The 23,017-nt window shown below is 44.6% G+C and overlaps 1 protein-coding gene across 1 annotated transcript; it reads left to right on the top strand.

The window, feature by feature from the left end:
- The first annotated feature begins 8 nt into the window (after positions 1-8).
- Positions 9-19,382, top strand: KCNK12 (potassium channel, subfamily K, member 12). The gene is made up of 2 exons (XM_010577852.1): positions 9-357; positions 18,487-19,382. Exons 1-2 carry the CDS (start codon positions 9-11, stop codon positions 19,380-19,382), a joined length of 1,245 nt encoding a protein of 414 aa, XP_010576154.1.
- Positions 19,383-23,017: the final 3,635 nt, after the last annotated feature.

The following is a 23,017-nucleotide window of genomic DNA, read 5'->3' as shown; positions in this document are numbered from 1 at the left end:
CCCGGATGATGCCCCCGCGGGGGGCGGCGGGCTCCTGCCGCCGGCGGCGCCTGGCGCCCCTCAACGAGGACAACGGGCGGTTCCTGCTGCTGGCCGCCCTCATCGCGGCGTACCTCAGCGCCGGCGCCACCGTCTTCTCGGCCCTCGAGAGCCCGTCGGAGGCGGCGGCGCAGCTCCGCTGGAACCGGACCCTCCACAACTTCAGCCGCATCTTCAACATCAGCCTGCCGGAGCTGCGCGCCTTCCTGCGGAGCTACGAGGCGGCCATGGCCGCGGGCATCCGCGTCGACGCCCTGCGGCCCCGCTGGGACTTCCCCGGCGCCTTCTACTTCGTGGGCACCGTCGTCTCCACCATAGGTGAGCCACGGCCCGCCCGGGACCGGGGCCGCGGGGGATGCTGCGGCCGCGGGGCGGTCGTTATAGCGACCAAAGTTTTGGGGAGAGCCGCCGGCGCGTTGCTGCGGCAACCGGGGCTCCTGCGGCCGCCGGGGAGGGGGGGGGGGGTAGGGGTGTCCGGGTCCCCTTGTCCCTTCACCGCCCGCCCCGGTGCCGGGGACCGGCGCTGGGCTCCGCTCCGGTTGCCGCTGGGGCCGCCAGACCCCCTGACCCGGCCGCGGCGGGAGCCTCGTCCCTTCCCCAGCAAAGTTTTGCCGCCGGGTGAGGGGTCGCACGCTTGGGCTTCCGCCGGCCCGAAGGAGGGAGCGGGGCCGATCGCCCGCCGAGCATCATCAGCCCTCCCCGGTGGTCGAACGGCGGCTCGTTACCGGGAGAGGCGGCGGGGGGGGGGGGGGGTGAAGAGGCGGCGGGCTACCGAGGGTGCTGGAGCGATAGCCCGGGCTTCGGCGGTGCCCCACCGCTGCACTCGGTGCTGGTTTTAACTGCTGGCAAAGTTAGGGTGCGTGTGGGAATAAAGGCAGAAGCTGCACGAAGCCGTATGTCTAATAGCTGTGCCGAAACGCACATTCTCTGGCTACCGCTGGCTGCGGTGACTCGCTCTCTGGTAGGTGTTTAGGAAGAGCGGCGCTTTATGAGCAAATGGTGACTTTAGGGAGGTGGGATTTTTTTTTTCTGTACTCTAAAATTACTATTTCTTACTTTTTTTTACTTTTACGCTACAAATACCATTAAGAGCTGCCGTGTGGGAGATTGACTTGAAGTAAAGCCGTGGCTATCTGCTGCTCTCGGAGTATAGCTTGGGAAGCCCTGTCCCTGGGGACACAAGATCTTTACGGATTTTCTCTCTCTGCCAGTTTTTAAGTTTTGTAACAAGCCAGTTGTCTTGGGGCTTCTGAGCATAAGTGCCACGCTTTCCCTGTATTAGAAAGGAAGAAGCACACGGCTCGTTATGGCACTTACATTCATTAGGTTCAGAAGATGTTTTATCAATAGTGACTAATCTGTATAATAGAGTCGTGATGGTGACTACAGCAATGTTGTCAAGTATTGTTACTTTTTGCATTGAATAATTCAGTTAGCTTTCCCTTTTCAAGTACATTCAATAGCCCAGTCATTAAAACACCATTTTAATGAAGCGTTAGGCCTTCTTCATCACAAGAGCATATATTTTTAAGGGTTCATTACAACAGACCTGAATGGATGGACAAAAAAAGTCGGTATATTAACATACCCACTCTTTCCTTACACCTGCTGTAGCAAACAGAGAAATCTTCAGGTGACGTGTAAACGCAGATCCATTCACTCCTCTGCCAGCCCTGGCTTTTTCTCTCCGTGGTTGTTGAAATGTAAAATGTTTCCCCTTCATTTGCAAGCGTTTGTTTGCATCTCCACTCCATTGCCCTGTCTGCAGTCATTTGTACCTGGGAGGAGGGAATGAGAAACTCAGCAGGGCTTTTTTGGCAATCTTGACAGGTGTAAATGGCTGAACCCAGAATTCTCTTTCACACACTCCTGTAGTGCAACCAAGGCACCAATCTCTTTTTATAGCCAATAATGTCTACGTCTCTCATGCAAGATGGAGGCTAAAGAGTGTTTTTCCCCAGCTGCAGCAAAGGCCGGATTCTGCCAAGCGTTCCCCCGAGTAGTGCCTTCGCTTGGCATCCTACCTGCTAGTACTTACTCCTGGATTACTTACACGACTTTGCGTGAGTTCAACGAGCCTGCTGTGGAGCAGGGTTTTGCTCTGAGCGAGGAGATGCAGGAGAAGGTGGCTCGAAGCGAAGCCGAGTTGTGCCGTGGGGCACGGCGAAGGCCATGGCAGAGCCGCTGTGCCGGGCTGCCGAGCTGCACCAAATGGAAGGTGTCAACGTGTTGCCTGGGGGAGCAGTTCCAGAGCTGTTCCTTCACGGTCCCTTCGTTCCCTCCCAGTCAGCTCCTTTATGTACCTGGAGTACCTTTGATTCCACTGTCAGCTCCCATACCGTATTATCCTGGTTCAGAGCAATTTCCCTTGCCTTCGTGTCACACTTAATTGACAAGGAGAATGCTGCCTTGACTCCACCTCGCCAAGAACTACCAGACATCTAGAGTCAAAACAGCTCGCCTTCCTCAACAACTTCATCAGTTACATGTGTCAAAGCAACTTTATTACTCCAGCAAAACACGCTCCTCTCCTAGTGACGCATCGGAAAGCTTTCTTACTGCTTAACAAACAGCACGTAGATGCCATGTCTGTCGAGGGTAAATCACCCACGGGTTACTCAGCCTTTTATCTGCAGAGGATTCCAACTTACAGAAAACTCGCTGGGTCTTTTCAAGTCCTCACTGTACTCTCACTGGTTTTAATAAAACTACTAAATGCTTCATAGGTAGGCATCGAAATACAGTCACCCAGGGACAGGGCTGCAAGTTTTCCTGGGGTTTGTGTAGGCTGAACAGAGGGAGGGAGACTCCAACTCTTCATCCTTCTGTGAACACAAGGGTTAGGCACCGTGGGGCTTGGAGAAAACTGCTCCATCCAGCCTCCTCGAGCAGGGCTTCTGCAGAGCCGAGCAGCAAGCCTTCCTGAGGTGCTTTGTGTCCTGTACTTCCCTGGCTGCAGTTCTGCAGCTTCCCTAATTACACAGGGACGTAATCAAACCCTCTGGGTGAGAAACATGATAGTGGGGTCTTTAAGAAATGGGAGAGAGAGTTAAAATGAAATGTTAAGTCTAATCTTAAAGCGTTTTCCTGAATAGCCCACAAAGCGAGTGGCTTACAACACCCCCTCGATAGCACTCTGGGCATTCATTTTTTTTATTATTGCATTGTTTGTGGTTGCATAATTAAATGTTGAGTCCATTTTTCATTAGCCACATCTCGATTTTCAGAGCTATATAAGAAAATTCTTTGGTCTAATTTCTGATTGCTTGCTGTCAGTCTACACCATTTATTCAGTCATTATTTTGCACTCCAAAAGGTATTCTTTTGTAGGCAATTGCTATTATTATTGTTCTGATTTCTTTAAAGAGCAGCTAGGTGAAATTTATTCTTGATTCATTGGTCTAACTGGCAGTAGACTTTGTTTTTCAGTTGAGTTTTTTCCTTCCTTCCCCAAATGAAAATCACAAATAGTTCCCAGCACTTTGTTAAAGACTGAAAGCAAAGCATCACTCAGACCAGTTTTCTTCCTGCTAAAATGTTGCAGAGTACAGCATAATCCATCATAGCTTTCCCCATATTCTAGTAGCACAGATTCATTCTGCCTAGTGCATCAGGCAGCTCTGGGATGCCTGAAGCTCTGAATTTCTGACTCAGTCCATGAGTCTAGACTCTGTAACCAGATTTTTTTCCTCCCTTAAATGTTAGAATAAACATTAGGTGCCTATCTAGTAAAACATGTTGAGACATCCACTTACTAAATTTGGATTTTAAGCTTCTTACGTGTAAGTACATGTTTCAGAAATCAAGGGATACAATTGCTTTATCGAAATCCATACCATAAAAAACAAGGTCAAAAGAAGTACTGCAATATGTAAAAGTGATTTTTCAACATAATATTTTTAAAAAGCACCTTTACTCCAGGTGCGTTGCTTTGGGATGGAACATGTCGGGGTTACAGGTGCTCGAGAAGGGCCGCTGGGAAGAAGAGGTGCAAAGATCTTCCCTCTGTACATCTGTGCGAGGGTTACAGGTGTTTAGGGCACAGTGTATAGGTGTGAGCAGGACTGTTCATGCTTTCCTTATCCACGAGGTATATTCTGTTAAATGACTCAGTATTTGTGTGGACTGACAGCTCCACCCAAAGGGATGGGTTATCTCAAAGAGATAAGGCGGTGAGATGAGAGGTGGGGCTTTGAAACCACGTGAAGAAAGGCCACGTAATGAGAGACATAATATTTGGTATTTTCTACCAGCTAACTAACCAGCTCCCGGCAGCTGCTCTCTCCTTGCTTGGGATGTTGGCTGGGTTAGACCTTCTTCTCCCTGGGTCCTCTGTAGGGACCCACCATACCCAGCACATCATTTCCTTGGGTGCTCCACAACTTAGGTACCATAACCACTCACTTCTAAAATACCCTCTGGCTCTGTGTCATAGTCTTTTGAGAAAATCTGGAGGTCCAGGTGTGCTGAAAGCTGTAATTCAATGGAAGTGATGTGCAAAAGACTGTTGGACAGCTTGGCAAGTGCATGGTCAGATGTTGGACTGCACTGCTAGGAGCCAGGGAGCGAGCCTGCCTGAGAGCAAGCACTTCACATGGTAATTTGGCAAGAAATTCCACAAATAACCAAGATGGTCGAAGGCTTTAAGGGGGAAATATATTTGTCCTGTCTTCTTCATTGTTGTATTTCAGGATATGAATTTGAGCTGCAGCTGGGGAAGGTTCTGGCTCTCTGCTCTCTGTGAATGCAATTTCACTGTCCATACGGCCAACACAAACCAAAAGGCGACAGTCACACCAGAATGTGCACCTGATCAGCATCAGTGTTATGCTTTTTTAGGGCTCTGCAATTCTCTGAGTCTTGTACAGGCAGCTTTTGCAGAGGGTTCAAATTAGGGAGCAGTTGCCTCCAGAGCTGACCTTCTTGAAGTTAAAAAATAACCAAACAAAACCCAAATGAGAAAGCAGTTGGAGGAGCAAGCAGTATTATTAAGCTGCAGCGTCAGATTATTTGTCTTTGCCATCCTATACGCGGTCTGCAGGCAGCATGGGAGCGTGTTTCAGCTTGGTCTGCTGCGGCCAGATCCGATTCCTTAGGCGCGTGTGATGTTTTGATCAATGTGCCGGTAGATTTCCGAAAGTTATTTTCTCACTTGGGTAGTCTTGACAAAGAACAGAGAGCAAGAGGCTCAGAGGTCAGCAGGTCAACAGTCAGCATATTTCTGCCGAGAGAAGTCATCCTAGAGTCATCTTCCTCAGGTGAAGACCTGGCACCATAGCAATGTTTTCTACTTGGGGTAGCTGCATGGGAGTATTAACTTCTTTGGGTACCACTAATAGGCATTGCCTAAATGTGTGAGCTTAGGTTGGGTGCTCCGAGCAGAAAAGTAATCTAAATCACAGCTTCCCTTCTGGTAGTGGAGAGCAGCAATAGGAAGCTCTACTTGGAGTACATCCATGTAATTACACAGGTGACTTGAGGTGTCCCTGCTGAAGGGTTGTGATGAAATAATTTTGATCCTAAATTTGTTGGGTTTTTATTCTAGAAGGCGGGAGGGAGAAACCCCAGTACTTTAAATACAGCCCTTTTCAAAAGAGAAAAAGTTTTCTGAAAATATTATTTTAATCAGTCTCAGTACTGCTTAGGGTTTACCTGTCCCTGTAGGGTTATGCCAGACCCAAAAAATGAAGCTATTGCTGTGCTTTGGTCATCTAAACTTAGAGATTTCTACAGAGAACAGCAGCTCAGATTACTTAATCTAAGAGTTTCAGAGGTTTCTTAAATATTAAACCCTAACTATGAAACCAAATGTTTCAAAACACTAACATCAGTACAACGGAGATCTAATTGTTGTTTTACGGCCGGAGAAGTTAAGTCGCGGACAACCAAATTGCACTTCTTTTTGGTGTGGCTGTGGAGTTTGGGGTGCTTAGCTGGAGCACTGAAACGTGGGCTCTCCAAACTGAGTGTCAAGCACCACAGCATCTCAGAGCAGTCACCCAAAAACCAAAGCCTGTCTGTAACATCAGGGAATAGAGAATTTGCCCCAGCATCACATGAGATAGGGTCCCTCTCGCTCGGGTGGTTGAAGGAGCAATGTCTCCTTAGTGGGTACGTACCTCCCGCTTGGCACGACATTCAGTCTGGTCTTCAGGGATAGTCCTGCTGGGCAGCAAATAACCTGTGTTTTGGTTCCCTGTGCATTTAGAAGAGCTTGGAGATGTGATTGCAAACCAAACGTTGGTGGGCCAAATTCCCACTTTGACAGCTCTCCGTCCGCAGAGGTGACACGCGTGGCTCCAGCCAGTCGGTCTGTATTACTAAGCATCCTCCCCGTAAATCTGTTATCGCACCTGTAATAGCAGTGAGGGATCATAATTACTGGGTTTATCAGCTGCCCTGTTTTCTGCAGGCTCATAAATCCAAATCCTGCCTGAAACCCTGCGGGCTGTGTTCCCATGGCGCCTGGCCAGTCCCTAGCCTCTGCTCTCCCCCTTTGCTCTCCTGGGGATATTATCCCTTTCCTTCTCTTACAGCTTTTCTAACGCTCCACAGTCACCTGCCTTTCCCAGGCACTCTTCATTTCTCCAGCTTCTGCTGCCTTCCTCCCAATTAGCAGACCCTCCTCTACTGATGATTTGTGTGCGTGATTAAATTTTGAATATTTGTTTGATGTCTTTGCAGTCTTCCAAGTTAATAACTACCAAAGAAGTAAAAAGTAAAGCTTTACAGTTTCTTTCTGTTCCTCATCACACCTGTCCCTCTTCCCTAGTGTTAATCCTGTTACTGGCCCTTATTTCTTTTTTCAGTCTAACTATTTCTTCCTTCTCCGATTGTCTTCCGTTTGACACAGATCATACACACTTCATCATTTTTTCTCACTTTTACTGATCGATCATCTTTGCAAGCACACCGTCTTGCTTTTATGTGAACTTTAATTGCTCTTCATCGTGGGGAGAAGAGGAAAACAATTATAGGATAGATCTGTTGGCAATTAACTTCACATAACAATATCCATTCCTGGTGGTATGCTGGAAAATACAATGATGTCATTTATTTTAATGAATGCAGTATTACCTTCTCTTTGCAGCTGTTGAAGTCAATGAGAATTTCACCTCTTGCCATAGTAGCATCAGGTTTAGAGCAACAGAAAACCAACTTGGAACATTTCATCTGCAATTTTTAGTATGAAGACAGCTTGATATTATTGGAAACGTAGCCTGTACCCATGATGCATATAAGCCTTGCTTACCTTTATGAAAAGAGACAGTTTTCATAGTGTGTCAGCACCGAGTGCATATCTGGGTGCATTTTGAGAGAAGATGGGTAAGGACAAAGATTAGGGTTCATGCTGGTGAACATTTGAAATGTGAAAGTCTTCCTGAGCGCAATAAATCTTAGAAGTGATAACAAAACCTTTTGTGAATAGACACACTTAAGTAACAAACAGAATTATAATCTAAGGGGCAATTGCATAGCAATCCAAACAAATCAAATTTGTTTAATTTTATATCTCCCCAATAGCCTGCTTCTGCTGAAGTCAATAGTAGACCGGTCTACAGAGCTTTAGGAAATCCCACCTTGCCTATTTTGTTGGCACACTAGGTTTATAAAACAAATGTAGGTCTGATGTTGCCAGCACTTGTCATTACTGTTAAGTAATTCATCTCCCTGAGCTCAGTGGGTCTGTTGATGGCAATGGGTGGTATACCTGGCTATAGACATCAGAAGGTTTCAATGCAGTCTCTCTTGAATCAAATGAGAAGTAGAATGAAAATTGAATCTAATTGCATTAGATGAGGCAAAGCATTAGCAGCCTTTTCAAGTAATTAAAGCTTTGGAGTGGAATAAAATAAGAAATTGAACAGTTTGATGTTAACGTTGGGATTACTTATATGGGTGAGGCACTGCTATTGCTCGTGTTTAAAAACCCATAGTAAGTGTCCTTACTCATTGACGAAAAAAGCAGTAATATCTTGATAACAGTTGTAGCCCCACAGTGATTCCTCAAGGAATTTTGACCTTTCTGAGCTTGTACCACTGCAGCTTCTTCCCCTTTAGAAATGGTGGACTGAATGTTCACATTCATTCTCAAGTCTTATGCAAGCAAATCTAATCAAGGCAGAAACAGCAACTAGGGGAAATCTGCCCACGTGAGAACTGAGTGAGAAACTAATTCAGTAAATTTCAATTAAAAAGAAACCCACATAAAATCCTTTTGGTTATTCATTATTGAATATTCTGTCATCTCTTTGCTCAGACTGAGTATTGTGCAAGCAATGTATTTATCTTCTGAGGATAAAAAATACAGTGTCATTTGTGCTGAATGTGTATGGAGTCATGTCTACTTTAAGCCTTTTGGGGCTGGAAATGACTGCAGTGTAAAGATCTTAAATCTAAATTGTGATTTTAATGAGAGGGGCAGAAAGAAGCTGTTTGATAACATGATTTGTCCATTTACAAAAGCTGCTACTGGCAGAGCTGCAAGGACCAGGAAAATCTCAGATAAAATCAAAAGCTCAAAATGATCTTGATAAAGTGGCAAAGTTGTTCAGTATCATTAAATTTAAAAGTAGTCAAGGGAAATGCATACTAAGGAAGGAAGAGTTAAATGCAGAAATTTTAAATTGAGAAGTAACTTAGTCAGCAGCCCTGTCACCCTGTATTTGTACTACAGTTACTTAAAATTAGGTCTTTGTGCCTTCGTGAATGAATTAGAACAGCTGCCCGAGCAAAAAGATACTTGAGAATTTGCTGCTTTGCTTTCAGCTGGAACTTCTTGAAATAAGGGACCCATGAACGCATATTTAAACCATTAAGAAGTCGAGGTAGATTTATCAGAGCTTTTTCATTAAATTGTGACTGTAGAAGTTTGTACAGAGATTTGTAAAAAAACTGGCCAAACAGTGGAAAATACATTTGTATGTTTAGGGTCTTTTTATCCTATAGGTCCATCTTTATAGGCTAACTCTTTTTAGAGCAGAAGAGCTGAAACAGCTATCAAGAAATAGATGTTCTCTAAATACCTACCTACACAAACACCAGAGGCAGAAGAAAAACATGCTGCAAGTCTGTTGTTTAACCCACTCAAAAGATAAGCCGGTGATTTAACCATTTGACAGCCTTTCCCATCTGTAAGGCTTAGAAAGCCCAGGAGTGACATCTTGTTTTATCAGACTTCTCATGTGGGGAAATATGACATACACCCAAGATTGCTTGTGAAATTCAGATAATACTATTTCTTAGCCTGAAAGGAGAAGTATTGTGAGATGTACTGGCACTGGAGTGGCAGTACACGTGCAAGTATTCTTTTGAAGCCCATAATGTCTCAAGAATATAACATTTGGACGCCATTATTCTTTTTTCCTTGCACTTCAGAAAAAAAATTTTGCACAACCTTGGGTCTACTCAGGCATCTGAAATGCAACTGCAAGTTTCAATAAACAGCAAAAGCAGGTGTGAATGCTAATGTTTGAAACAGTCCCTTTGAAATGACATGGAATAAGATTTTTCCTGTTAGGGTGTTGCTTAGAGACACAGTTATCCACACAAAAACTATAGGAAAATAAGAGTGGAAGCAGCTTTAAAGGATGAAGAATTAATATTGCAAGAGAAATCAACTTTTAAAACAATGTTCACCTAGAATCATATCATCAGCTACATGAAGACTGTAGGAAGGTCAGAGGAGATGGCAGTGTGTGGCTTCAGATATTGGGCATATCTCGAGAGAGAGGAGGAATTGGCCACTTTGGGGGTCCATGAGCTATACCTTCATGTATATCTGTGTTTACTGAGACAGACTTTGTGTATTTCTTGGTTATCAATGCTTTTGTTTTCTGCAGATTTTTGAAAATAATTCCTTTAAATGCAGGGATGTTTCCTTTGTCTGATAGTGTCGCAGAAACCTCTGTGTTTCAGCTGAGGTTTGGTAGTGTGGTGAGCCAAGGCAGATGATTCTGCACACAACCTGGAACGTGAGCTGGGGTTTGATACGGCCCCGACAGCTGTTAACGCAAGATTTTGATGACCTTTAGCCTCTAATGCAAGGAAGAGTTTTTCCACAGTAATATAACTTAAACAACTGAGGAGCATGTGGGCTATACTTTTCCATTATTAACACCATCACTGTTTCAGAAAATACTACAGCAAAATGGTTTTCCCCAGCTGTTAGGATAAGGAAAGAAAACCAGAGACAGGACCGTGCAGTCATCAGGTGTGGAGGCAGCCACAAGAAGCAGCTCTGGGCTAGCTTAGATCAATTCACAAGGAGACAGGCTGCAACCAAAAGAAAGAGCATCCTGCTTTCATCCCCCTTTTCTGGAAGTCTTCCTTTTTGAGGTGGTTTAGCACTAATTTAGCCAACACTAACCTGTATTCTTTCTGTTTTAACAAGCCACTAGAGCATCCCAGCTGTGCCAAGGGGCAGAGTAACTGACAAAACAAGAGGGGGTTTAGTATCATCTTGCTTAAGATTTGCCCAAGAAAGGTAGCATAAGAAAATAGATTCAGTCTTGATTTTTATGACTGTAAACCAGATTCTGGCCCCAAGAGTTTAGCAGAGAAGAAGATTGTATTATTTATAAGAGCAATAAAACCTGAGGCACTGGAAGAAAGTTTATTTATGAACAATATGTTAATAGAGAAGGAAGATTGTCACACCACAGGGCACCCCCATCCCTTTGCAGTCGAGAGTCAGCAAGAATAATGCCAGCTTGTAGGTCCTGACTTTCTTTTTCTCTGTTCAGTTTGAATTTGTACATTTCTGATTTTCCTCCTTCTCTGAGCTTCATTCTCCATCATCTCCTTCTAGGAGAGGGCCCCTGTCCCTCATTAGAAACTGTATTCTGTTGCAATAGAAAACCCAAACGTAAGCTTGCCAAAGATTTCAAACCTCAAGCCCGTGACCCTCCCCATGAGTTCCCTCTTCGGGGGGGCTGCTTAGCAAGACCTCGCACCAGAGCTGCTGCTGGCTTGGCACAAGTCAGTCCCTGTTTCCTTGTACAAGATGCATAAAGGAACAGCCAGCCCCAGCAAGCGAACCATAAAACTGATTTAGAGACACTTCTGCTTCTTCCTCAGCTTGGTTCTGTGCCAAAGCAGCTTGGCCACACCAGATGATTAGCCTCTTTCTGTATTTATTGGGCTATGTCTTTATGATAATGGCATTTAGTAGTGAGCAAGGGTGGGCTTGTTTGGTTAGGCTTTGGTATGCACTTTCTTCTCATGCTGTGCACAGAAAGGGCAACATGCAGTACAACTCTGAAAAAAAGCTTGCCAACTTCTGGTAAATGAATAGAGCAAGAGTACCGCTGCCGTTGGTGAAGCTGAAGCCCTAGTGTTTCTCTTTTTAAGGTCATTTATCACTCAGATTTACAAAAGTTAGGCCACTTGAGCTGATAAATGTGCCTGCTGAGTACTCACTAGAAATTGAAGATCTTTCTTGGAAAGCTCAACTAGAAGGTGTCAGCGTAGAAAAACACACTCAGGAGACGTGCTGCAAGGAGAAGGTAAACGTACATGAGCAGCCAGCTTTTGAGAAGGTTATTCCTCTTGGCTTTCCTGGGGGATCTCAGGGGGTACCCCAATGCCTTAGACCCTTGTCAAGGTGATAACACCCTTACTCCTCTCAGGTCCAGCATATCCTTCACCCTAAATATGTTGTTCTGGCTCTGTCACCCAGGATGCCTTTTCCGTAGGGCATGAGTCCCCTCCTCACCTGCCTCCTGACGTGGCCAGGTATCAGCCACACACAGCAGCACCTCCACGTGCAAGTACCCTGTGTCCTGGGTCAGGCTTCCTATTCCCATCTTTAGGGGATTTCACAAGCCAGAGGTTTCTTTGCAACTTCTTAGCCCCTGACCATCTGACCTGTCCCCTTCCTAGCAGAGGACATCCTTCCCCACCTTCTCCCCTCCAAAAATTTCCTCTCCAGAGCACCCAAGTCCCCTCTTCAATCCCAGGATCACAGCCACCAGTGCCTCCAGTAACCTCCGCAGCCCTCTCCATCACACCGCTCCCTGCTGCAGGTACCTCCTGCCCCACTCCCGCGGGGCAGCCCCTCACAGCATCCTGCTGCTCTCCAGGGATGCCCACGAGTGCAAACCCCTTGCCCACGAGCAGAAATCACAGGTTGCCAGAGGAGCTGGGGTATCCTGGCATCCCTGCCCCGATGGAGCTGCCCCGCCACCTCCCAGCCCTGGGCACAAGGTGCTGCTGCCCAGTCCTGTCTCTCGTCCTCACCAAAGTCACTGTTGGGCATAATTTTAGGTTTGTCTTTGTCATTCACCTCTACAGAAAAATATTGTTACCTCTCAGCCTCTTTTTATACCCTTTGCATGCACCTGGTAACTTAACAACTATTTATTAGCTTTGCCTTTTAGTTATTTAATGTCACGGTTGCCAATTTAATAACTTTTTTTTTTCAAGGAAGCTTAGGCTATTTTAGGCTCACAATTCTATTAGCTTTTTTACAAAACAGTGTACTTTAAAGAGGAATGAAAATGTGGCCATGACCTTTTAGGCTGTGGTTTAAATCACAGACAGCAGAGAAGTGCTGAGGGTGATTGATTCTGGTGTTCACTGATGTTATGTGTAGCAGCGCTTTGGATAACCAATAACCTGATCACAGTTGTGTGTAAACAGAATAAAATTGGTACTGTGGAAAGCCTTTAATAATTGCCTGCAGCTCCTTGAAACTCCTTAATGTTCAATTAATCATCTCCTGGCTTTGTTCTGGCAGCGTGGCTCCTTTTGTGTAGCAGTTGTCTCAAACACCTGAGTAATAATTCAGCGGTGGGAGATGTAACAAGGAGCAGTAGTGGTCACCTGGATGGTTTTTAACTACATTCATCGAGTTTATTGTGGTGCTCTTTCAGGTCACAGAATAGATTGGGCATCTTTTCCCACAGTCCCTGGGGGATTGGGTGCATGTATGCCCATTTTTATGTACTGAACAGTCATAGGAGTTAGGGAAAAAAAAGACATAGATAGATAGATAGATTGATTGATTGATTGATTATGGGAGTCAGTCGTTAGCTGCATAGTCACTCAGTATTTTCTCCATGGGGTATCTGCTCTAGTACATGGGTCACCAAGGACTGCAAGCTTGTGTATGATAGAGGTTAGCCAGCCCTAAAAACTGCAGTGGTATCTCCTGTCTTCAGACATAGCATGGATCTGACTTGAAGTGTCTTAACGCACACATTAGCCAGTGTGCATTAGTGGACAGACTGCTGCTGTTCAGGAGCGCTGTTTAATATCTTTGTCAGCGACATGGGCAGTGGGATGGAGTGCACCGTCAGCAAGTTTGCTGACAGCACCAAGCTGTGTGGTGCGGGCAACGCGCTGGAGGGAAGGGATGCCATCCAGAGGGACCTTGACAGGCTTGAGAGGTGGGTCCGTGCAAACCTCATGAAGTTCAACAAGACCAAGTGCAAGGTCCTGCACATGGGTCAGGGCAATCCCAAGCACAAATATGGGCTGGGTGGAGAATGGATTGAGAGCAGCCCTGACAAGAAGGTCTTGGGGGTGTTAGTTGATGAGAAGCTCTACATGACCCGGCAATGTGCGTTTGCAGCCCAGAAAGCCAACCGTATCCTGGGCTGCATCAAAAGACGCATAACCAGAAGGTCAAGGGAGGTGATTCTTCCCCTCTACTCTGCTCTGGTGAGACCCCACCTGCAGTACTGCATCCAGCTCTGAGGCCCCCAACGTAAGAAGGCCATGGACCTGTTAGAGCGAGTCCAGAGGAGGGCCGCAAAGATGATTAGGGGCTGGAGCACCTCTCCTATGAAGACAGGCTGAGAGAGTTGGGGTTGTCCAGCCTGGAGAAGAGAAGGCTCCAGGGAGACCTTATAGCAGCCTTCCAGTACCTAAAGGGGGCCCACAAGAAAGCCAGAAAGGGACTTTTTACAAGGGCATGTAGTGATAGGACAAGGGGTAATGGCTTCAAACTGAAAGAGGGTAGATTTAGATTAGATATTAGGAAGAAATTCTTTACTGTGAGGGTGGTGAGGCACTGGAACAGGTTGCCCAGAGAGGCTGTGGATGCCCCATCCCTGGAAGGGTTCAAGGCCAGGTCAAATGGGGCTTTGAGCAACCTGGTCTAGTGGAAGGTGTCCCTGCCCATGGCGGGGGGGTTGGAACTAGATGATCTTTAAGGTCCCTTCCAACCCAAACCAGTCTATGATTCCAGATAGTAATCTAAATAAGATCAAATGTGATTGCACAGCAACTTCTATATTAAAGTCTCTGGCAATGGAAAAGCTCTAGAACAATTTACTGTTTGAGCCCAAAGGGGGGGGTATCTTAATAAAGCAGACCGACAAAGATATTAAAGGGAAAGTAAGTTTTTCATTTGTAGTCTGAAAACGTAAAGCCAGGTGGAAGAACTGCCTCGTAGTATTCTCACTCGTTGGGTAAAAGCGCTGGATGCAGCAGAAGTTTTCCATCTGCAGCGGTTTCGTCAACTCCGAGCTGTGACCCTGTATCCAAGGCAACTGTGTCTGGTTGTTAGGTGGTGAGGAGCTATAGAACAAATAAAAGGTAGTTGTGAAATATACAGGTATGACTCTATCAGGGACAATAATTATGAAATGCTAACAGGTAGAAAAGGGGTTGGCGGGAGCACCAGAACCCAGATACGGAATTCAGAATATGATGTTTTGTTCCTTGCTATGGTACACGTGTTAGTCATAAATATATAAAGATCAACCATTGGAAAGCCATGAAGTAAAGCAAGTATAGAACAGACATGAAACAAAATTTGCTCTTAGTTTATCTGTCTCTGTTCTGTAAACCCCATCTCTTGGGGACCAGTCCTGTAAGAGCTTAGGCTTTATGTTGCAAGAACTTCTTTCCCTCTGGAGGCAGCATTCTGGTTATACGGTTTTTTGTTTATTTCTGGGAAATCTTTTGTTTAAAAGGTTATATTCAACAATTTTAGTTTCTTTTGATTCCTTTAAATGTAGCTGCGTTATAGTTATATAACGGTATAGACTTGATACTACTCTCATGATCTAAGTGCTGTTACACTCTGATATTTAAAATGATTGCTCAGTTGTGCTGACTTGCTGCATGAGCCAAGTCCCATGGCAGAACACTTGCATAAGAAGAGCTGAGGGGCTGGCTGAAAGAGGCAGGGGCACACGGTGCCATGTTAAAGGCTGGAAGACTTTCTTGTGTTCAGTTTTTGAGGTGGCCAAAACTTTTCTCCATCTTGGGGTAGATAAAGCTTTACTGGAAAACTGTTGCCCCTTTTAATCTCAAAATACGGTAGCACAAGGTAATTGCCAAATCAATTGGCCTGAGAGAAGAGCTCACAGGTACTAAAACTGCTATTTCTTTTTGTTTTCTGGCATTAACCATCTCTTTTACCCATAAGAAAAGGGATAAAAGACTAGAAAGCAAGAGCAATAGGAAGCATATCACAAGTTTGTCCAGTTTCACTACCTCTTGAATCCATCACCAGCTTAAGTAAATTAAAAATCCAGGTGAGCAGAACAGTAACCACAAAACCTATTATGCCAGTCAGGATGAGGGACTCATTAATTGCCAGCACTTACCCATGAGAGGCTGCTGAAGGATAAGTGTTATCTGAGAGTTTTTATCAGCTCATCTCTGCTAATCCTGTTTGTTTGGGGAGAGGAAGTATCAAACAGCTGAAATTAATGCTGCCAGGGATCTTGTATCCGAAGTGGTGGGGCAGAGTGGGGCAGAATTAGCATGAGGGACGTTGAAATATTGTGTCTGAGCCACACAGAATCAACCCCAAGGTACCTGTACAATCCGCGTCAGGGCCACGAAGAATGCAAAGCACCGTTGTGCTTCTTTCCTTGTACTGTCTCAGAAGCACAGGCAGTTCTGGATGAATTTGTTTCATCTAGGAGTCGTGATGTACTTAGCCTTGAGCAGGGGCTGAGCTCAGAGGTGTTGTACAGAACATACCAGGACTAACCCCTCATGGTCCAGGTGGTGCCGAAGGGACAAACACGGCTAATGAAGGAAGACCTCGGATGAAGAGTACAGGAGTGCACTTCTATCTGCTAGCTGTTGACCTGAAGTTACTATGTTTGGCTGATCTTACTTTTTGCCTGTTTTATGTATTTCTTAGCACTCTCCTTGCTGTGCTGGGTCCTTTCACCTTGCATAGCTACATACTGAATTTTGGTAACGTTATGGTTCAGAAAATCTTGCTTAAACAAACCGCATCAAAAATATCAAACTTCACCACCTCTCATGAATGATCACCAGAAAATACTAAAATGCTTCAGCGCATTTACAACTTGATCCAAACTGTCACTACCTCTCTTTTTTTTTTTTAATTAATAAATGTGTCTAGCCATATGTGTGACAATAAACCCATTTATTTTGATGGTGATGTTCACATGCTTGCTGTGAAGCACATGTTTGAATACTTCGCTGACAAGGCATGGGCGAACAGATGCCTTCTCTATAACGAGCTGGCCATGTATCCCTAGCTGGCAACCGCAACAGGCTCCCCGGCTTCTTCTGGGGACCAGGCACTAGTGGATATTCATCATCAAATGAGAAGGGTCCCACGAGCAGCCAGCCTGACCCAGATAACAGCTTCATCCCGCACAGGAGGAGGAGGAACTGAGAAGAGCTTCCCATTCCCCCGTGTTAAGGCTGAGACCCCAGGGCAGGCTTTGTGGGATCTGCTCAAAGCGGGTCTTGTAGCACAACAAAATGGAGAGGCTGTGGGTCCAGGAAACAAAATCTAATGACCTCTTTGGTAATTTGTTATTTTCTGATAATACTTTGCAAGTTTTTCACTGTCTTCTACAGAAAAGACTTTTTCTAGTGTGAAGATACTGGTGATGCAGTATAGTCCGAATTGCTGGCACACAGATGTTTCCAAGCATGCCACATCTGTTGTGAAAGTAGACCACCTCTTTCCTCATGCACCTTCATGTCATTTGAAAAGCTATTTCCAAGTTTACTTGTCAGGAGCATTTACATTCTTTTATCCACAAATGCGAAATTCTGTATCAACGAAGTACAAAGGTAGCACAAATAAATTACCCAGAAAAATAGAGCCATTACAAAAATAAATCAATAGATTTCAAGCAGCAATCTCAACTCATTATATGTAGGAAATATTTTCCTGTTGCTGTTTAAAGGTGCATCATGATAATAAAGTGGATTTAATGATTTCATTATGCTCTATGCTAAAAGTAGCTCCTTTTTCTTCACAGCCTTTCACTGATATGGTCTGATGTTGATATTTACCTCCCTGAATATGTTACTTGCTCAGCATTTTCGTGGAACAATAGGATAAAGAAATTTCAGCATGTGGATTTTTGACAAACCATTCATTTAAATTACATGTGGTTATTTGTTCATGGGACATGAGCACTCATCTCAATCCCATCAGTACGCTTTTTGACTGAACCACTGAGCAGTTTTACAGGGAAGAATAGCAGAACAAGGGCAATACCTACAGAACTGAGTTTCAGAAGAATCTTCCTGAGATAATATGTGAAATATATGTAATTCTTTTTCATAGAATAACTGGTATCAGCAAATAATGTGGAGCAAACTTACTGTATGTATTTGCATGCAAATTTAAGATCACTTTTGCTGCTACTTAAGCATTTGTAGCTACAAGGCATTACTGCTTACATATGAAATTACGTGTAGGAGTAATGTCAAAATACAACTCTTGTAAAGAAGCGGTGAATTAATATTGCTGCTGGATCTTTCCAGAGTTTGTATGCTCTGATTTTTCTGTTCAACTGTGCAGCAGTGTTTTTCACTGCTGTAATTATCAGTCTGCAAGATCCTAGTGCTCCCAGTCTGCCAGGCAGCTCCGCAGTGTGGGTATCTTGCCGATGGCTTTTCCTTCCTTCTGTGCTGATACCAGGTGGGGTAGTTGCAGTTGGGATTTGGTTAAGACTTCAAAGTGCTGTTATTTTTAAAACAATTTTTGATACTTGGGAGGTGGTTTGGTTTTTTTTCCTGTTAATACAACCTGAAAACTTCTCAGCAAGAATGGTGTAATCAGACCTTGATAAAAGCATTACACTGGGTTACAGCTTGTGAACAGAGAGCTTAAACTTTCCATCAGGCCATGCTGGCTCACACGCGTGGGAGCAGAGAAATGGCCTTCTCGCCTCATCCCACCTCAAAGAGGTTTGGGCTCAGGAATGCTTCCACCTGCTTTTACAGAGTGGCGTTGCTCTGTTAATACACTGCCTTTCATCTCTGCGAGGATTTTTTCCTCACTCTTGAGTTTTAGTCATCTCGTTGAGTTTTCTGGTGCCTTCTTCATTCTTTACAAAACTCGGTTTCATGTTGGCCTAAGCTGACTTGGAGATAGCGCTCCTTTTGTGCAGTGAGATGGGACCTTTATTAAGTTACATATGTCCTGAGCTTATGCATGCAAAACTATGTCACTAACGTTAGCCATTTATCTCCACACCTTAGGTTTTGGAATGACCACACCGGCAACCGTGGCTGGAAAAGTATTCCTCATCGTGTATGGCCTTTTTGGGTGTGCCGGGACTATCCTTTTCTTCAACCTCTTCTTGGAGCGCATTATCTCTCTCCTGGCATTTATCATGAAAGCGTGCCATGAGAGACAGCTGCGAAGAAGCGGTCTCCTACCTCCCAACTTCCGAAGGGGGCCAGCAATGTCCGGGGTGGGCAGCCTCGTGGGGTGGAAGCCATCCGTTTACCACGTGATGCTGATTCTGGGAATTTTTGCTATTACCCTTTCCTGCTGCGCCTCCGCAATGTACACGGCGGTGGAAGGATGGAACTACGTTGACTCCTTGTACTATTGCTTTGTCACCTTCAGCACCATCGGCTTTGGAGATTTGGTAAGCAGCCAAAACGCTGCATACCAGAATCAGGGATTATACAGATTCGGAAACTTCATATTTATATTAATGGGGGTATGTTGCATATACTCTCTTTTTAATGTCATCTCAATTGTAATCAAGCAAGTTTTGAACTGGGTGTTGAAAAAATTCGAATGCAGATGTTGCCCAAAGTGCCATAAATCAAGTGCCCGCCTCGGACGTCGCAACGCCATCACCCCAGGAGCCCGCCTGCGTCGACATAACATCTCAATAGATGCTGATGGACAGTACGACAGTGACACCGAGGGGAGGAGGCTCTCTGGAGAGATGATCTCCATGAGGGATCTCACGGCATCGAATAAAGTCTCCCTGGCCATTTTGCAAAAGCAGTTGTCGGAGACGGCCAATGGCTACCCGAGGAACGTTTGTATCAATACGAGACAAAATGGTTTCTCCGCAGGGGTGGGTGCTCTAGCCATCATGAACAACCGCTTGGCAGAAACGAGTGATTCTAGGTAGAGTTTTTGAAATTCCTTTTGTTTCTTTAATAAAAATAAAATGGCGATTAGGGTGGAATTATTACTGTAAGTTACTGGAAAGTTTTAAATTCAGAGACAGCCTTGGTATTCATTGGGCGTTCAGCATTTTAGTTGCTGGGGGTTTTATAAGTCTTCTCTAATATGCAGTAACATCTTTACCGTAATGTTACGATTTTCCCCAAAGGGGTTTTTGGAAGAGACTTGGACGTCTTTGATGCAGAATCTGATGCAACTATAGAAGGATGATGTGTATGGTTAGGATGGTGTCAAAACCAACATGTTCTTCTTCAGAACATAGCCTGAACCCAAACTCTGTGTTAAAATGCATAAAATGGGCAGGTCCAGCTCCAGATTCAAACTTGGGGTTGGTAAGGTTTGGCTAAACCGGTATCTCACAGTTTGTTGAAGTCTGGCTCTGGCCCTGAATTTTGTGTTCAATGCTCTTCAGCAATTCCTCATGGCAAGCCTGTATATAACATACACGTAGGTGACTGCAGTTATACCAGCTTTAGGGTGATTGTGCTTCACTTGAATAATCCTACTGACTTTAGTGGTAAAGGATCGAATGGGCTGCATTTCCCTGGCTACAAATGATGGTTTTTAGCCAGTCTTGTGTGAAACTCTACCTGCTACCTAACTCTTAAAAGTCAGGGGATTATCAAGAACCATGTTAAAATGTGCAAAACTGTTCCTACCTACTGAATAACTGAAACCAGGCAATTGTCAGCTTCGATACTGACTTCATTTAATGCAAGAAAAGCCAGTATGCACCTCTGGTGTCAAATGATTGCATCACCACTGAAATGCTTATTCATTACTTTTACATGAAAGTAAGTAGCTAAAATGAATGGAGGCTCTCTGTTGTCCTAAATTTGCATCTTTTGCTTCTGCAATATTGTTGCAGAGATTCATGCAAATTATTTCCTTGCAGTTCTTTGGGGGCCGCAACCCTGTACTTGTACCCCACAAATCTGATTGTGTAGGTTATACAGAAGAGCACTGCTTTGGAGCTCCCCCAGAAGCTGGCTTCCCTCAAAACATTGGTACTAAGTCATAATTGGCCATAGGCAATTGCTGCTGTCTTAAGACATATTGAACCTGTGCTAGCCCAAACTGCTGAAGAACCAGAAGCAAACCTGGTCTAAGTGTCTAATTTAGCATGACAAATGGGTGCAGAGGAATTGCTGCAAATCTCTTCCAGAAATATATGCACAGCTCTGGATCGTTTCTCTAAATTCTCTGTGCTAGGCCACTCCTTTAATGCCGTGAAGGTAATAAAAAGGCTTCTGCTGATTCCAGCAAGAAATAAGACTTAAGCATAAAGTCTGAGAAGCCACAATGGCCTGCTCTTGAAAACTGCTTGGGAAATTATAGGCAAGATCATGAGTACTACGTTGATCGCTGAATAAATTGAAAAAGCTGATGAAAACAAATTAGGATTATTAGAAATGTCTGAAAATATTTCCATTAAGTTTCATATAGATATTTTACTCTGTTGTTTACTTACTTCATTTTGCATGGGTTGGGGGTATCCCATCATTTTTGCTTTCCTTTAAATTTGTAGTAGCGCAAAACATTTTGGAATTTAACCTTGGAAAACTAACTTTTAACTTGAGGTTTTGCACACCTGCCAGCTGAGTACGGCAGTGATTGTATCTTTTGCCTAAAGGAGAATGAATCAGAGCAACAGATAAACCATCACACATGGATGTGTATAAACATAGTCACAGCTTTTATCAAGATGCATTTGGCCAGAAACAGGCAATGATGTTTGTATTCTGTTTCTAGCTGATGCAGACTCATACTTAAGAGTACGTGGTATGGCAGAGACCGCATTCAAGAGGCATTCGTCTGGCAGGAGCTTCCTTGGTGGCAGAGAGACTCCCTAAGGTCCATGAGTCTGAGTGCCTGTCTGTCTGTGCACTCCATCTCAGATCCTACCTTTGAGTGGCCCTTTGAAGAAGCAGGCAGAGGTCAGAGTGCTCGGTGAGCATAATTTGAAGCCCACTGAAGGATAAATTTAAGCGGGATGTGTAGGGGCAGGTTATGGTCTGGGAAAGACTCAGACTGATTGGAAAGACCCAGCTCAGGAAGGCGCCTTCCAGAGACTCGGGGGACATCTGTGGAAACAGCAGAAGCAGGGAACCAAAAGGATGAAAACATGTTCTTTTCCCTCAGGATTACCCGCAGGGGTACATCTCTAACTATGATGATTTATGTGTTTGTTTATTAAGAGTGTGAATGGGGCTCTGATCTTTTTTTTTTTTTCAGCTAGACCTCTCTTAGGGTTGTACCTTGGTACACTTGCCATCTTGGGGACTATTACTCATTAGAATGGACCCCGCTGTGTGTAGTGCTGCATAAATCGAGGCAGACAGGCTCTGTCCCGAAGGACTTAGGAGTTTGAATAGATAGGACCCCAAGCCACAGCAGAATTACTTAGGTTTATTATTTTACTCATAAAAACATGTTCAAATGCATTAACATTCTGTGAGCTCAAGAACTATATTTTTTTGATAACAAATTTGCAAATTAAGGGGGTTTATTTTTTCAGTAAGTTGTTTTTAAAGGTTAAATAGTATAGCTATGATTAGGGACCTGTTTAAATGTTTGTAAATTGTTTTCAAACTACCTATTCCTGCCTAGGAAATACAGTGAAGTAATAGGAAATTGTACATACCTCCCCAGCTATTTCTGTAGTTTTTTTGAGTCCAATCAAAGGCAGACACGCAGTCTGTTGTAATACGATTTAAATGTTTCCGACTCTTTTTGGTACCGTTGGTCACAGTGGTGCCACTGCAGGACCCTTTGCAGTTCCTGACTCCAGGGGTGTTGGATTGGCTGCTAGAGCTGGGTTCCCCAAGGGATTTGGGCATCTGATTGCTACTTTATGGACTTAGGTCTAATGTTTCTTTACTCCCAAGATCCTTGATAAACTCCATGCTGCTTCTCATTAGCCTCAGAGGTGTATAAAGTGCATGCCCAGTTGTCTACCAGTGCCCCTATTTCTTGCAGCACACGTATCCACCGAAGCTGACACAACTCAACCACAGGGACCCCCGGCTCGTATCTAAGTCCTGTAAAAATCCCCAAACCCATCGAGGTCAGCAAGGCCAGTTTATGAGACAGTTCGGGGCACGGTTACTGAGCTGGGTCTCACTGGGGAGCATCTGACAAGGGGTGGCCTTACAGTTCCCTCATATTCAGTGGCTGAAGTATTTTTCAAGGACGCGTGAAAACCAAGCTCCAAATCTCTACTCTTCTGCCTGCTAGCATTACCTGGGCACCCATCGCTCGAGTACATGAGCCAAGAGGAGATTTGGGATCAGTCTTTCCTAGACCTCCCTGCTCTTTCTTAAGCATTTGTATTTTTTAATGACAACTTCTCTTTAAACTTGCCAGACTTGGGCATGTAACTCCTCTCTTTTATTGTGCATGGTCCAACTGAGGTTTCCCCAGGGCGGCCTGCTCCTTTTGTGAATTAAACCCTAAACATGCACCAGTTGCACCAAGTGCAATTCCTCCTGGTATTTCATTTTCACAGACAAAGCAGATACCTGCAATACATGGACACAGGCTGAAGCACAAGAAGTCAGAAGGAAACTGAAGGAACAG

Source organism: Haliaeetus leucocephalus, unplaced genomic scaffold (assembly GCF_000737465.1).
Source record: "Haliaeetus leucocephalus isolate CR32 unplaced genomic scaffold, Haliaeetus_leucocephalus-4.0 Scaffold577, whole genome shotgun sequence".
Classification (NCBI taxonomy): domain Eukaryota; kingdom Metazoa; phylum Chordata; class Aves; order Accipitriformes; family Accipitridae; genus Haliaeetus; species Haliaeetus leucocephalus.
Note: the sequence above shows the minus strand (reverse complement) of the source record. Positions and strands in the feature narration are given on the sequence as shown.